The sequence below is a fragment of the Cottoperca gobio genome, chromosome 12 (assembly GCF_900634415.1).
Source record: "Cottoperca gobio chromosome 12, fCotGob3.1, whole genome shotgun sequence".
Lineage (NCBI taxonomy): Eukaryota > Metazoa > Chordata > Actinopteri > Perciformes > Bovichtidae > Cottoperca > Cottoperca gobio.
In genome coordinates, this window is record NC_041366.1 from 16,021,517 (window position 1) to 16,035,707 (window position 14,191).

Genomic DNA, 14,191 nt, shown 5'->3' on the forward strand with positions numbered 1-14,191 from the left:
AGGACTTCTTCTTCTTCTCCTTCTCCTTCTTCTCCTTCTTCTCCTTCTTCTCCTTCTTCTCCTTCTTCTCCTTCAAACAGGTGCATGATGGGTCTCTGTGGATATAACTCCACTATTATCGTTAGTTGAATTCCTATCATGTCTCCATACGTTCTCTCATTTAAAGACATTTTCTGTCACTTGAGAATACACTTGACAGATCTTTAATTTATCCCAATCGGATGAGATGATTGAGATTCTCCCCCCACATCCTTCAGAGTGGCCTTTTCTATTTCTGTGAAGGATGTCGTGTCACTTGTTTGAGGATGCCTGTCATTAAAGCATTTTTGTCATTCTGGCTCCTCTCATCATCTTTCTTATGCCTTTCGCTATCTGTAAACAGAAATGCTAGCTTCTCACCCCAGCTCCACCCTTCACCTCAATCCAACCCCGCCCCACCGGACTCACCCTACCCCCCCCCACCTGTCTGTCTCTCCCTGTGCTGGCGACATTCACTAGACTCGAGCCTCGACCAGAGAGGGTGTAATGGGAGACTGGTTTTATGGCTAGTCTACAGAAAAGGCGATGTGACCCAGACGTGGCCTCATAACCGCACTCTCAGAAAAGAGCAGAGCCGTGTCTGCAGCTTTCGTAGTATAATAGCTTGTTGCTGGGACAGTGTTGTATACAAGAACATCATGGTACTCTCAAGTACACAATTAGTGTACTAATGCGTAGCTGCATTTTCCCCTTTCCTCCCAACTTGGAGCGGTCATTTTGCCCAGTCCATATTGCTGCTGAAGCCACGTTCAGACTGAAAATAGGTCTGTGTTAAAAATGTTGGTGCGGACGTGTTGCTGCAAGTAGTGGTGAGAAGATGAAATATGATCCAGGAAGTCCAGTTTGAGTGATGCATACATCCATGAGCTTTAAGACTCATCAGGCGCAGTTTATTATACGCTGAGACTCTGGAAAGTCGTCACGGCAGCAATGATTTCATCCTCCATTTCGATGATTGCAAGGCTCACATTACAAAGTAATCTACCAGGGAATTGCTCTTGCTCATATTTGATTGAAGCCAATGCAGTGCGTTGTCAGATGATGTTGACCCCGCACCTGGGCGCATCGCGGCTAACCCACTCACTGCAACATCCCTGATTTGAATCTGACCTTTATTGCATATCTCTTTGGTTTCCTGTCATCGCTACACAATCTTCTTTTAAAGTTAAAACAGGTTTAAATGTTTTGCCAGATGACCCTGCGTTGTTGTTGTTGTTGTTTTTTACCATGATCCCATCTGTAGCAATGCAGTGTTCTCATTGCAATGACTGAAGGGGCTGCTTTGTCTGAGAAAATGCTGTTGCTGGACCACTCCTGGCTTCCTTGAAGACATAAGTAGAAAGATACAGTGTAGACAGAACAATCAGTAGAATCAAATGATGCTTTCCTTGTTCCCATAGTTGCTAAGGTCTGCATGGCGCAAGTTATGTCATCTGCTCGTGTCCGTAAGAGTCCGTAGTGCAGGCCGCATGCACTGACTGCTAATGAGTGAAGCAGTTTGATTTCCCTATGTGGCACTTATAGTGTTTAACTTGTCTTGAGCATGCCCGTCAATACTATGCAGTCACCCGATGCAAATCTTGCAAGTACATTAGCTTCAAATAGGTTCAATCCTTAAGTGCAGCACTTCAAATAAGCTAAACAAAAGTGCAGCATACAGAAACAAGAGAATACGAATTCAACTATTAGCTACAAATAAGCCGAACCAATATAAGTGCAACCTACAAATAACCTTTTTGTTTTTTTTCTCATTCGCCGAGGTGCAGTCGAAACAGGTGAGTTTTCAGTCTGCAAGTTTTCAGTCTGCGAATTACATCCGCTGCCTGGGTCCGTGTCCGTTTTGGAGTATATTAGTGCCTCAACTAGTGTTGTTATAAGGACCTGATCCCTCGTCTGCTTCCCACAGTGAACACTGACTGAATCAACTACTACTGCTACGAATGTGTACCTTGAACTACCAGAAAACAGGATGTACCTTTATGGTGAATCAAAATGTGTTTACCTGTTCTTCTTCTGATAAAAAAATATATATATATATATATATATATATATATGTATATGTATATGTATATATATATATATATATATATATATATGTATATGTATATGTATATATATATATATATATATATATATATATATGTATATGTATATATATATGTATATGTATATTCTAAAGTCACTCAAGTTTGACTTCTTCAGTACAAAAACTTTCTGACTGTGCATTTCTATTTTTTGATTGTACAACTATATCCAAAGCTACACTGAATGTGTGTCAACAGATCCCCCCCCCCCCCCCTCCCCATGTGATGTCTCTTTATACACTGTAGCTGTTTATGGGGGGTGGGTGAGTATAGTGAGGTGGATGATCTCATGAGAACATATGTGTGAAGCGTCTGGAAGATTAAAGTCTGGCTCCATGAGCTGTAAAGCTCCTCTAAAGCTTTTTTGTAACAAGGACCGAGGGTCTGCACCTTTATCCCCGGCCTGCCATCCCCCATCATGCCCTCAGCCCAAAGAAGAGATTAGAAGGGGTAGAGGTCAGGGGCACAAAACAAAAAACAGAACGTGACCTGTTGATAATAGTTTAAATTGCTCAATTGGATTGCAGCTGCCATGCCTTTTCTGCAGTGTTATGCATGATGTGATTGTTGTCTTAATACAATATAATAAGAGAAAAAAGACTTTTCCATGTTTTGGAGGAAACGCTTTGATGACAAGTTTCAAGTAGCGGAGCTGCACGTGTGGGACAGGAAGCGAAGTCGGAGTGGAAGGTGTCACGGGTCAGACAGATGCTCGTTCTATGGACAGTGGACAGGATGTGTGGGTGTCCTTTTATGGTTCTCCTCGGGACATGGACATGTAGCCCTGATGATCTGAGGTCCATCAGGGGATACAGGGTCACGTTTCGTAATAGGAAATGATAACGCACACCTGTTTGGTTCCAGCCAGGGATCCCCCAGATCTCCCTTACAGTCCAAGCAGAATCATGAATCATCGTATGACTGATATATAGCTGCTGCCGAGCAACTTTAGATCTATATCCAAAGTATTGTTCCTGTCTAAGATCCTTGAAAGAGTCATGTTCTGCTAAAAGTAAAGTAAAGCACACTGTATACTTCCTAGTACTGAAAAGTAAATCACTTCTTAAAGCTACGGAGTTTTTATATCGACAGGAAGTGTGTTTAGGTTTTCACAGGCAAAGTTTATATTAATAAAATACATTACGAGACATGTACAATATATGACTTAAATAAAGATGACTTTGTTTCACCATCAATATATTACAGTCATAATCTTACATATCCACTAATACATACTTTACCTCATTGTATGCATCCTGCAAAAGTTTAAAAAGAAAAATGGTGTTAAATAAGTTTTTCTTTCTTTCACCCACTAGCCAAATGAAAAACTTTACGGTGGAAACACTACCGATATAGTTTAATATTTAAAATATGTATAAATGTTCCATAGCTGAAGCTATACAAGAGATAACGCAGAGATGCAGTGAAATGATGTGCACTGCTCAGGTGGTTAAACATGTGTCTCCTGCAGAGAGTTAGAAGTCTATCCTTCAATTTAAAGATCGGACAAAGTCTTACTTTTTATTGTATTACAATTTGTGCTTTGGTTTCAGTTTCTCCTGTTTGCAGCTGATCCAGAATACTACTGATAATCTTCTGGCTTCTTTCCACTTGATTTCAGTTTGTTTGAAGTTGTGCAGGCTCCTGGTTAAACATTATACAACCTCCAGACCTATCGGGTTTTCTGTTTCAGAGACCTCGTCGTGACCTCTGAACTGCTGAACAGCTTTTCCCAGCTGCACTGTTGACTCCTGCAAACTACTTTGTTTTTATTTTGGAGCCTTCTCAACGTGTCTTTCTATGTGCATGCTTTTTATATGTTTATTAGCAGCATCGTAATTCTCTTTGGACTGTGTTTGAATATGTTTTATAAAAATACATTTAAAGTAGACATAAATAAATAACCAGACCTGTTAGTTGTTGTTGTGAAATCTCAATGTGTATTATCAATCGACATATTTGAAATGCTTCATAACTTTTCAAAAATAACCACAGCAGCTATTCTCTGTGGTTAAAACCATTTGGGATTTAACATATGATTACAGTAATTAAGGGTATTTACCCAGTTTGGATGCATGTTTAACACAATTACATTGTAAATCAATGAATACCCTTAAAGACATTGTAATCATCAACACATTTGTTGGTAATGAAAGAAGAAGAAATGTAATTTTAACACTTTAGCAGTGAAGCTGCAGTCTTAAAGGGTTTGGGGAGCCCTGCGACATTTATTTGGCACTGTTTGTGTTGCATGTTTATCTCTTCACCGGGGATGTTTGTGTTTGTGTTGTTGTGTTTGAACAAATCTGTATTGATCTGAAGTCACTTCCTGCCATTGTTGTGTTACATCCTCACTGTCTCCTCTCTTCCTGTCCATCTAGTCCCCGCTTTCCCCATCAAGGAAGCCACAGGCTGAGAGAGGATACGCGTGCTGTGTGTGTGTGTGTGTGTGTGTGTGTGTGTGTGTGTGTGTGTGTGTGTGTGTGTGTGTGTGTGTGTGTGTGTGTGTGTGTGTGTGTGTGTGTGTGTGTGTGTGTGTGAGCGAGAGAGAGAGAGAGAGAGCAGGAGAAGCTCGAGCAGCCTGTGATAACTGTGTGAGAAACAGCCAGATAAAAAACCTGACAAAGTAAAGAATTTGTCTTGTAAGAGAGAAAATAAGTTGCACATTGCGAAAAAATATTAAGCTTGGAATCAAACAGTGATCTGATGCATGCCTGCAGGTGAGCTGGACAGATACTTGGCATGAAGGCCAGCAAAAATGAGTTAAAGGATCATTTGGGTTATTTCAACTCAGATCTTAGGCTGCAGAATAGCAAGAACCTTATTTTTGCATTAGTGTGTGTGTGTGTGTGTGTGTGTGTGTGTGTGTGTGTGTGTGTGTGTGTGTGTGCGTGCTTGAGAGAGCAAGAGATGTATAATACACATCAGCGAGTGACCTCATAGCCTGTTATAATTGAGACTAATGACAAAAGCATATGGGCGTCGAGACCTTTGGTTTGAGGTTACAATAGCTTATTGTATTGCGTCCAGCGTAGTCATGGGTGTTACATAGTGTGTGTGAACTTGTAGGATTGTGTGTGTACGTGTGTGTATGTGTGTGTACATCTCTCAGCCTTACTAAAGCTAAACTGGAGTCTTGTGTTTCAAAACGCTGTGAAGTTCGGATAGCCATAAAAGAATCTATGAAACAGTTCATGTTACATATGAGGGAGAAAATACTTTGTAAATCCTGCAGTGTATTTAGAATATTTCACACAGTTTTTTAGACTACCTCTAGTTCTCTGACGCTGTTTCACCAGTCTTACATCCAGGAGGAGGAGGAGGAGGAGGAGGAGGAGGAGGAGGAGGAGGAGGAGGAGGAGGAGGAGGAAAGCGCTAGAGGGAAGTTTCTCGCCTGCTGGACGTTCCCTCACAGGAAGAGGGAAATGTGGGTGCAAGTTTTACTGCAGCTTTCTGGTGTTTAGACAGCAGGGAGGATCTAGACTCTCCTGTTCTCCACAAGATGTCATTTAAATGTCTTATTTTTAAGCATTTTCTGGGAAGGTTTTGCTCTAACTTCAGTATCTGTTATGCAATAAAGCAAACTGTGCCATCAAAGAGTTTGGCAAACTATACATAGAAGTTGGATATTTGGATATTTATACTCCACGGACGCAGTATAAAAGCATTTTAAAAGTAAGTTGAACAAATAAGCAATAAAATGCACCATTGCTCAATTTAGTAAACTGAATGGTTTTGTAGCCGCAGCCCTACGATAGCGAACTTTATCTATGTGCATATATTCATTTTCCAAAATATAATGCTGTGTTCACACTACGAGTGATAAAAGTGACAACACGCCCAAGTGGCTAGCTATCCTGTCAGGACCGTAAATGGTGGAGCAAAGACATCTGATTGGTTGATGCTTCACCGCGTGATTGGAACGCTGGAGGTCAGCGCGTCACGTCAACTGCTTCCATTGAAAATTACTTGTAGCTTGTTGCTTTGCCTCTCGTAGAGTGAACATAGCATAAGACGCTACACATATGCTGCTCTGTGAGGCATACTTTAAGCTAAATGCTAATGTGCAATGACAACAATACTAGCATGTTGATTTTTAGCAGGTATATTGTTTTTTATATACCTTCTTAGTTCATTGTGAAAGCGTGCTAATATTTACTAACAAGGAAAATCCAAACCTAGTTTGATGCTGGCTCGCAGGTAGACATAAAAAACGTTCATAACTCCAAAGTCTGGTGCTTTAAAACAATACTAAACAATAATGAACGTACGAAATGTGACCAGTTTTATAATTACAGTGAGTTTATGAAAGGCGTGTTCTCCGTCAGCCTCTCCTCATCTCTAAACTTGTGTCAAGCGTGTTGTAAGTAATCCTCTTTACCTCGGTAGACTGCACCCATCACCCAACAAACAAACCTCCTTATTGGTCCTCATCCTGTGTCAGACAGGAAGTGGAAACAAACACAGATACAACTCTGTCCGTGTAAACAAACCTAGTTGCCATGACTTGCAGCAGCAGTTTTACCTCACTGCTTCTATAAATGATAGATAGCTTTTGTTCCTCCTGATTTAAACTCTCGTCAGCTGTCCTGCGTGACAAACGAGGGGCTGATCCGCCTTTCTCTAATAGTTATATTTTCACTGGTGACCCTGAAGTCTGTGTTATTTATATCATTTCGTCAAAACTCTTTGGGATTTCCCTCTCCTGTCCTCACGTTTATATTTGATAAACATTTCTGCTCAGCTGCTTCTGGCACAAGAAGACAACAACATCTTGAAAGCAGGAAGGTTCATATCAACAGAGTAACACCCAAATAAGAGTGCCCATGAGGCCTCAGTCTCACATATACCTGGTGTAGACAAAATAAGGTGAACACTTGTGTTTTATTCTCTTATTTTACCTCTTATTATTGTATTATATTGTAATAGACAACAATCACATAATGTAGAAAAGGCATGGCAGCTGCAATCCAACACGTTGGTCCTGGACCGCTGTATGTCATGACCCAGGACCTGAAGAGGACAGTACATAACATAATCTATGTGCAGCGCTTATTACATAATCATGGTCAAATTTAGATTTGATAGATAGATCTGCGCTGAGAAAAGCTTTTGCAACTCTACTCGCCGAAGGCTACTCGAGTTAAGTAGCAGTCCACTTCTGTGTTTTGATACAGTTGGTTTGCACACCTGATGCAAACCGTACACATGAATGACACTCGGACGAACCATGCCCGGGTAGGGTACGCAGTGTTCACACTTATCAAACAAACTGGACTTTGGAGTCAAACTCGGATCCTGGTCCCGGTCCATGATGTGAAAGCCTCCCTAGAATCTATTCTTGGCAAGTTCCAGTGCACGGATATTAAATTAGTTAATATGGGACAAGTACGCTGCAGCGGGGGAGCCAATGCAGGAGCTCCAGCAAGTCATTCGGGTCACGTCATACATGACATGATTCGCACATTCCTCGTAGATTGTCTCACGAGTACCTCAAGCATCAACGCGGCCCCTTGTGTTGTTTTCCCTACAACAACAATAATATGTGCATCATCTCGTAACGTGTTGTGTTATCTCTATGCTGCCCTCCCATCCTGTCCCGTCCAATCCAATTATGCCCAATCCTTCTTCATGCACCAGCTTCAGGAAGACGCACAAACATTGTTTTCTGTCTGACGTGCCACTAGCAAGTTGCAGTCGCTTCACAGACTACTTCAGAACAGTTTCATCCATGCACGAGGCTGTAAAGGTGTGAGCCTCTCCCTTTGTGTCTAACAAGCTGGTGTCAATCACCTCATCGTCTTTGCTGAAAAGAGTAAAGGGAGAGCAGAGCAGTGGAGGTAACGACGGCCAAATGTTCAATCTTTGCAGCCGTGCTGAAGTGTTAATTTTGACAGCGTTCATATAATTAAAAGAGCAGAGCAGACTGTTGATGTGATTGGGAATGTAAATGGTGCTGATTGCTCAGGTGTTCGCCCGAAGGTCTGTCTATCGTCAGGGCTGTCGAGCTGCTGTCAGGTCAGACGTGTAAAATCATGAATTTTCTGAAGAGATCGAGTCTGAGAGTTGGTCACATCGCAAACAAAGCCTCAAGGAACCAGCTGTCTCAGCACAGGGGGGGGGGGGGGGGGTGGGCCGTGCATGTGGTCTGTGACAGCTTAACACACACATCAAACAACTGTCAGACCCCCGCCAACCCTGACACACACCTAAACAACAAGAAAACACACCTCACGCTCCCTTGGCACTGCGAGTATCACCAAAAAGAGACTCATAAACTCGCAAACACACAAGGTCACGATAAAAGATTAAATAGACGCTCTGCAGCCGTGCAGCCAGACCGTCACTGCAGAGTCTGTTTTGTGTATTTCTGCCTTTGTGTGTTTGTTTTTTTGAAAAGCAATTACTCATCCCCTTCTATATCCCCAGGATATAATGTCTGTTACTTAGTCATCGCTGTTGGATGACAGTCAAACGAAGGATGGGTGAGAACCACGGTGTGGTTAAATGAGAGTGCAAATGTACGAGGAATGTCTTGGTGTCTTCATGGTGTGTGGTTTACAGCTCAAGGCCACACATAACAGGACAACACCAACAATAACAACAATCAATTTGAGACACAGGTGGGCAATTTAGAAGGGAAACACGAGCTGAATGTTGTGGAAACTGGGTCTCTGGTACGCTGAATGAAAAAGATGGAGGCTCTGCAGGGAGGTTCATGCTCATAATGGTCATAATGGAAGTTGTCTCTCTTAAAGACTAAAATAAGGAAGAATTGGTTTTTTTTTTGTCATGCTCCATGTGCGTCAGTTATCTGTATCTATATCTGCAGCAAACTTACTTGTATTGTGTTTCTTATCCTGTCTGATAAGGGGATTTTGGGAAAAGGTGAGTGGGTGGATTGATGTATTTATCAAGATTTTATTTAGCTATATTTTCACATCCCTGTCAGCGAACGCAGCTAAAAACAGACCTCGGCCCCACCAGAGCACAGTAGGAAGCTTGCTTTATGCCTTTTTTCCTGTTCGGACGGACAAAGAGCTGGATGGACAATCAAGACAAGTGAGAGAGCATAGAGTGCGGGCGGAGGCACACAAACACAATCACATCAGTTTCATGATCAAATACGACAAGATCGCATCTCAATTATTGGCAACAACATACCGTTCTCTGAAAGTAAATGACGGAGGGAAACGGGAATCAATCCTCATCTTCATAATCAGAGGAAGAGAGGCGGAGATGAGCAGCGAGAGGAGGAGGATGGAGGGGTGGAGGAAGGGATCAGTGGAGGGAAAGATTGTTGAGTGATACAGTAGTTGTGTCTAAAGGTCGGTGCCCCGGCGCCACCGCTGCCATCTCTGCTGAGAGACGGAGCAGACTGAAGACTGAGCCGACCCACCTGGGCCCACAAATACACCCGAGGGACAGAAAAGAAGAGAAACACAGAAAAAGAGTGCTACTCTTTAACTTCTTAATGGGGCATTCTCCATCTATTGTTTCCCCTTTAATGACTTTATTCCAAACTGTCTGACAGTATCACATACAATATATTATCTGTAGGTTTCAGTTAAATACTCCAAGTTTTCTTTTTCAATCATTTAGATATTTCTGACCATCTGAAGTTTAACAGAATATTTATAAAGATATTTGACAATCCGTCATTTATGCTCTTTCCCTGTAATGGTGATGTTTTTATAAATTCTGTTACACCATGCAAAGTACTTTGTAATATTTGTTCTCCTGTATAAATATATATACAAAAGTCCAAAACATGCACAAATGTAAGGAGTGCATTATTTGTCCCCATGTTTGGCATTTTAAACTTTGTTTTTAAAGTGATACCTAAATATATGATGACAATTTCAAACACATTATGAAGAAAATACAAATTGTGTTTCTCTATAAATTATATTCTTGTAAAGTTTTGTCAGTTTGGCTTTAAAAGTTGAAATTGAATAGTGCTTTAACTGAAGGTTATTAAACATGTTTCTAAGCATGCTTTCTTTGTGTTATTACTTGGTATTATTGCATATTTTTAGGTCAAAGAGGTTAAAGTTTTGTTTTTCTAACCTACAGTTCATTAAAGCTAAACACATCTTTATTTTGTCTTAAGTTTGTGGTTCTACCTGTATGAGCATGTACAGACTTGTAAAAAGCAGACATAGAAATGTAAATAGTGGGCTGCAATATTCAAATTTCAGCAGAGTGCTCCGGTGCCAGAAGGACTCTCAATTGATATTGAAATGGACTTTTCATGAAACTTGTCATGCCCAGGCTTGACTCATGGGTTACTGTCCAAACATGTCAGATTAACTTTCATTCTCCAAAGTAAAACAAAGTGATGCAAAGATATCTGTGGCAAGTTAGAGAAAAAAAGAAAACAATTCAATATTTATTCATATTTCATTCTGGAGATCAATGTAGCATATTCTTTCTTAATGAAATGTGAGGGAAAAGAAGGGGTATCCTAAAAACTCCAATATATATTATGTTGTATACAACTCAAATGAATAGAGAGAGAGGTGGGCGTGTATGCAGTGAAAGAGCGAGAGAGGAGGAGCGCAGTGGGAGGGGAGGAGGGGGGCGTCCTGGGAGGGAACAAGTCTGGGGGGGTATATAACGGTCGACAGATTTCACATGTTGCCACAGACTTCAGTGCTGATAACTACTGCAGATCTATCTGCACCAAACCACCTTCTTAATAAAATAGATAAGAATAGGAAATAGAGATGGAGCCAACTATTGGTCCTTATGAGTACTACGACTACGAGGAGACAGAAAACTCCACCATGTGTGACTATTCTGAGTGGCAGCCGTCGTACTCCGTCATCCCGGTGCTGTACATGCTTATTTTCATCCTCGGCCTGTCTGGAAACGGGGTGGTGATCTTTACCGTGTGGAGAACCCAGGGTAAGCGGCGAGCTGCTGACGTCTACATCGGCAACCTGGCCCTGGCTGACCTCACCTTCGTGGTCACTCTGCCTCTGTGGGCCGTTTACACTGCCATGGGCTACCACTGGCCCTTCGGAGTGGCTTTGTGTAAGATTAGCAGCTACGTGGTGCTGCTCAACATGTACGCCAGCGTCTTCTGCCTCACCTGCATGAGCTTTGACCGCTACCTGGCCATCGTCCACTCCTTGTCCAGCACACAGCTGCGCACCCGGGGCCACACACAAGCCTGCCTCATAGCCATCTGGCTGCTGTCTGGTGTCCTGGCTGCCCCGACTCTTGTCTTCCGCACCACCAAATATGATCCAACCAGCAACCGCACATCCTGCGCCATGGACTTCAGCCTGGTGATGACTAAAGAAGATCAGGAGTACCTGTGGATCGCAGGTCTCAGCATCTCCTCCTCAGCGCTGGGTTTTCTTCTACCTTTCTTGGCGATGATGGTGTGCTACGGCTTCATCGGTTGCACCGTCACCCGCCACTTCAACTCTCTGCGCAAAGAGGACCAGCGTAAGAGGAGGCTGCTGAAGATCATTACCACGCTGGTAGTGGTGTTCGCCGCCTGCTGGATGCCTTTCCACATCGTGAAGAGTGCTGACGCCCTCTCCTACCTGGAGCTGTTTCCCGCCAACTGTGCCTTCCTGCGCTTCCTGGTGCTGGCTCACCCCTACGCCACCTGCCTGGCCTACGTCAACAGTTGCCTCAACCCCTTTCTTTATGCCTTCTTCGACCTGCGCTTCAGATCCCAGTGTCTGTGCCTACTCAACCTGAAGAAGTCCTTGCATGCGAGCCCTGCCAGCTCCCTGTCCTCTCAGAAGACAGAGGCTCAGTCTCTGGCCACAAAGGTGTGACGACAGCTGAGGGCCCAGATGCATGCTGGGTAAGAGGTGAACAATGCAGAACAATGCAGATAATTCAAAACTGTACAGCACTGGGTGCTTGCTCACAGATCGTCAGTTTCGGGCTGTCACCTTTGCTCTGTGACTCTGTTGACTGCTGCGGGGGTTTGCCTGTAGACGACAGGCTTGTGGTTTGGGTGTCTGACCACATTGCAGGGAAGCAAAACTGAACTATTTAATACAAGGGACCAAGCAGGCTTTTTTTGAAAAAGTGGAATGTATTTTTAAAGGGACCACATGCTCATGTGTTTTCTCCTGTGGACTTTTATGCAAAATGCTGAGTGTATTACTCATGCATTAGCCCCTGCTGATCTTGTTTTCATTTGTTAGCACTTGAGGTGTGATATCTACCAGACAGCCCCGTAGTAGTATCACCGCCAGCAGTGTTACGTATATGTGCGCGTGTGTGCGTGTGTGCGTATGTGTGTGAGTGTGCGTGTAGAAAGGGTGTGCCAGTCGGTAAGAGGTGTTGGAGTCTGATAAGAGTGTTGTAAGAAGAGACGGGGATCGTGGGAGGGGGTGGGAGTCGAGTCCCAGACAGACAGATGGCAGCTGACAAATGTTTTCAGACTGGTGAAGGGCCCAATTATAAGGTGACTGCTTTGACAGTCTGCATGTGTGTGTGTGTGTGTGTGTGTGTGTGTGTGTGTGTGTGTGTGTGTGTGTGTGTGTGTGTGCGTGTGTGTGTGTGCGTGTGCGTGTGAAGGAATGACTGTTTATTGAGCGTCAGACTGACAATGGAATTTGTCCCTGCAAATACATGAAAACATTTTGTGAATACACAGCATCGTTTTTGAAATTGATTGTTTATGATTTGTACTAAATAAAAAAAAGTGATTTGAAAAACACAAATATCCTCTCTCTCTGGTCTCACTTTGTCACTTGCGATAGCTTGTTATGTCTCGCTGCTGGAATGTATTTTCTCCCATCCAGTGAATGTGCTTCTTCCTGTTAGTGCATTGCTTTCTGGAAGCAGTCTCCCTGCCATTGTGTTTCACAGGGCCCGAAATCAAAGCATGTGTCTGCAGGAAATGCAAGTTGGACTTCTGTTTCTGTCTTTCAGCACGTTTGTTTCTCCTCCTCCTGACAATTCGCTCGCACAAATAATCAAGTGAGCACAAAAGTTTCTAAATTGGATCAACCACAGGACATTTGGCTTCGTCTTAGATATGTTTAAATCTAAAGGGTTAACTTCCGGGTATTTTTCTGTACTAAGATATGCCAAAATACATTTAAATGAGTCTCTGTGTTATTAGTTTATCACGATAAAGCACAGTGGAATGTATTGTCGTTTTTTTCAACAGGTTGCTGAGCTTTAAATTAGAATTCAACGATTTTGACTGTAAAGAGCTTTTTTTTACACGATGTAATCAGCGACAGCAGGGAGACAGAGGGATTGGACTAATCCTTGGCGACTGATTTGAAGTGGGAATCGACTATCTGTCCCTGTGTAACACCTGTGACGGAGAGTGGCTTAGCCCAAATCACTTACAATTACAGTTTGCTACAATGTGCATTTAGTAAGTAAGTTAAGATTTAGTAAATGTGACAAAAGCTGAACTCCTCGAAGAAGTCTTCCTCCGCGTCTTTAATTTCACAGGTGAAATCTGAAAACATCCTTGTCATTGGAAGAGAAAAGAAATCCAACAGCTGCAGCGACATTCACCACGTCTCCTTCATCGCTGTCTCAGCTCTATAATCTCATTTGACACACACAGACATACAACTCTTTGTGAGGTAGAGCTCTACATTTTGTCTAGAAAGTTTGTATATAGAAGACAAGGAAATTCCTGGAAACTAGTTGCACTCAAGAACTTGTTGAAAATAAAACAATAAAAAGTAAGTTAAAGTGGCGCAATCCATGCCTTCGAGTGCACAACAGCACGTGTGAAACAGCACACGGTACATTTTGTAATTCCATGCAGAAGCTTTTTTTTTTTACAGGACGACATGTCACATTATCCTCCACCTGTCAGTATCAAAGTCAAAGCCGGCTGTGAAAGATAATCTGGACAGATTATTGTCATGGGTTTTCAACTTTTATGAAGCTAATGTGATCATGTTACCAAGATTTCATGGCACGAATTTTGCCAAAGCTAGAAAACAAAGTGGTACGTAACGAGAGAAAAAGGGATTCATGCCCTTTGATCCTCAACAGGCTGGGTGTTTGTCTGAGGTGATGTTCAGAAATGATTTCACAAATGTTTTCATACCTCTGTA

General features: G+C 42.5%; 1 protein-coding gene across 1 annotated transcript; it reads left to right on the plus strand.

Moving 5' to 3' along the window:
- Positions 1–10,768: 10,768 nt before the first annotated feature.
- aplnrb (apelin receptor b) lies at positions 10,769–12,827 on the plus strand. The gene has a single exon (XM_029444004.1). The coding sequence runs from the start codon at positions 10,853–10,855 to the stop codon at positions 11,921–11,923; it is 1,071 nt and encodes a 356-aa protein (XP_029299864.1). The 5' UTR covers positions 10,769–10,852; the 3' UTR covers positions 11,924–12,827.
- Positions 12,828–14,191: the final 1,364 nt, after the last annotated feature.

Excerpts from the sequence above, each read along its gene's own strand:
- aplnrb (XM_029444004.1), top strand. The coding sequence starts at position 10,853 with ATGGAGCCAACTATTGGTCCTTATGAGTACTACGACTACGAGGAGACA.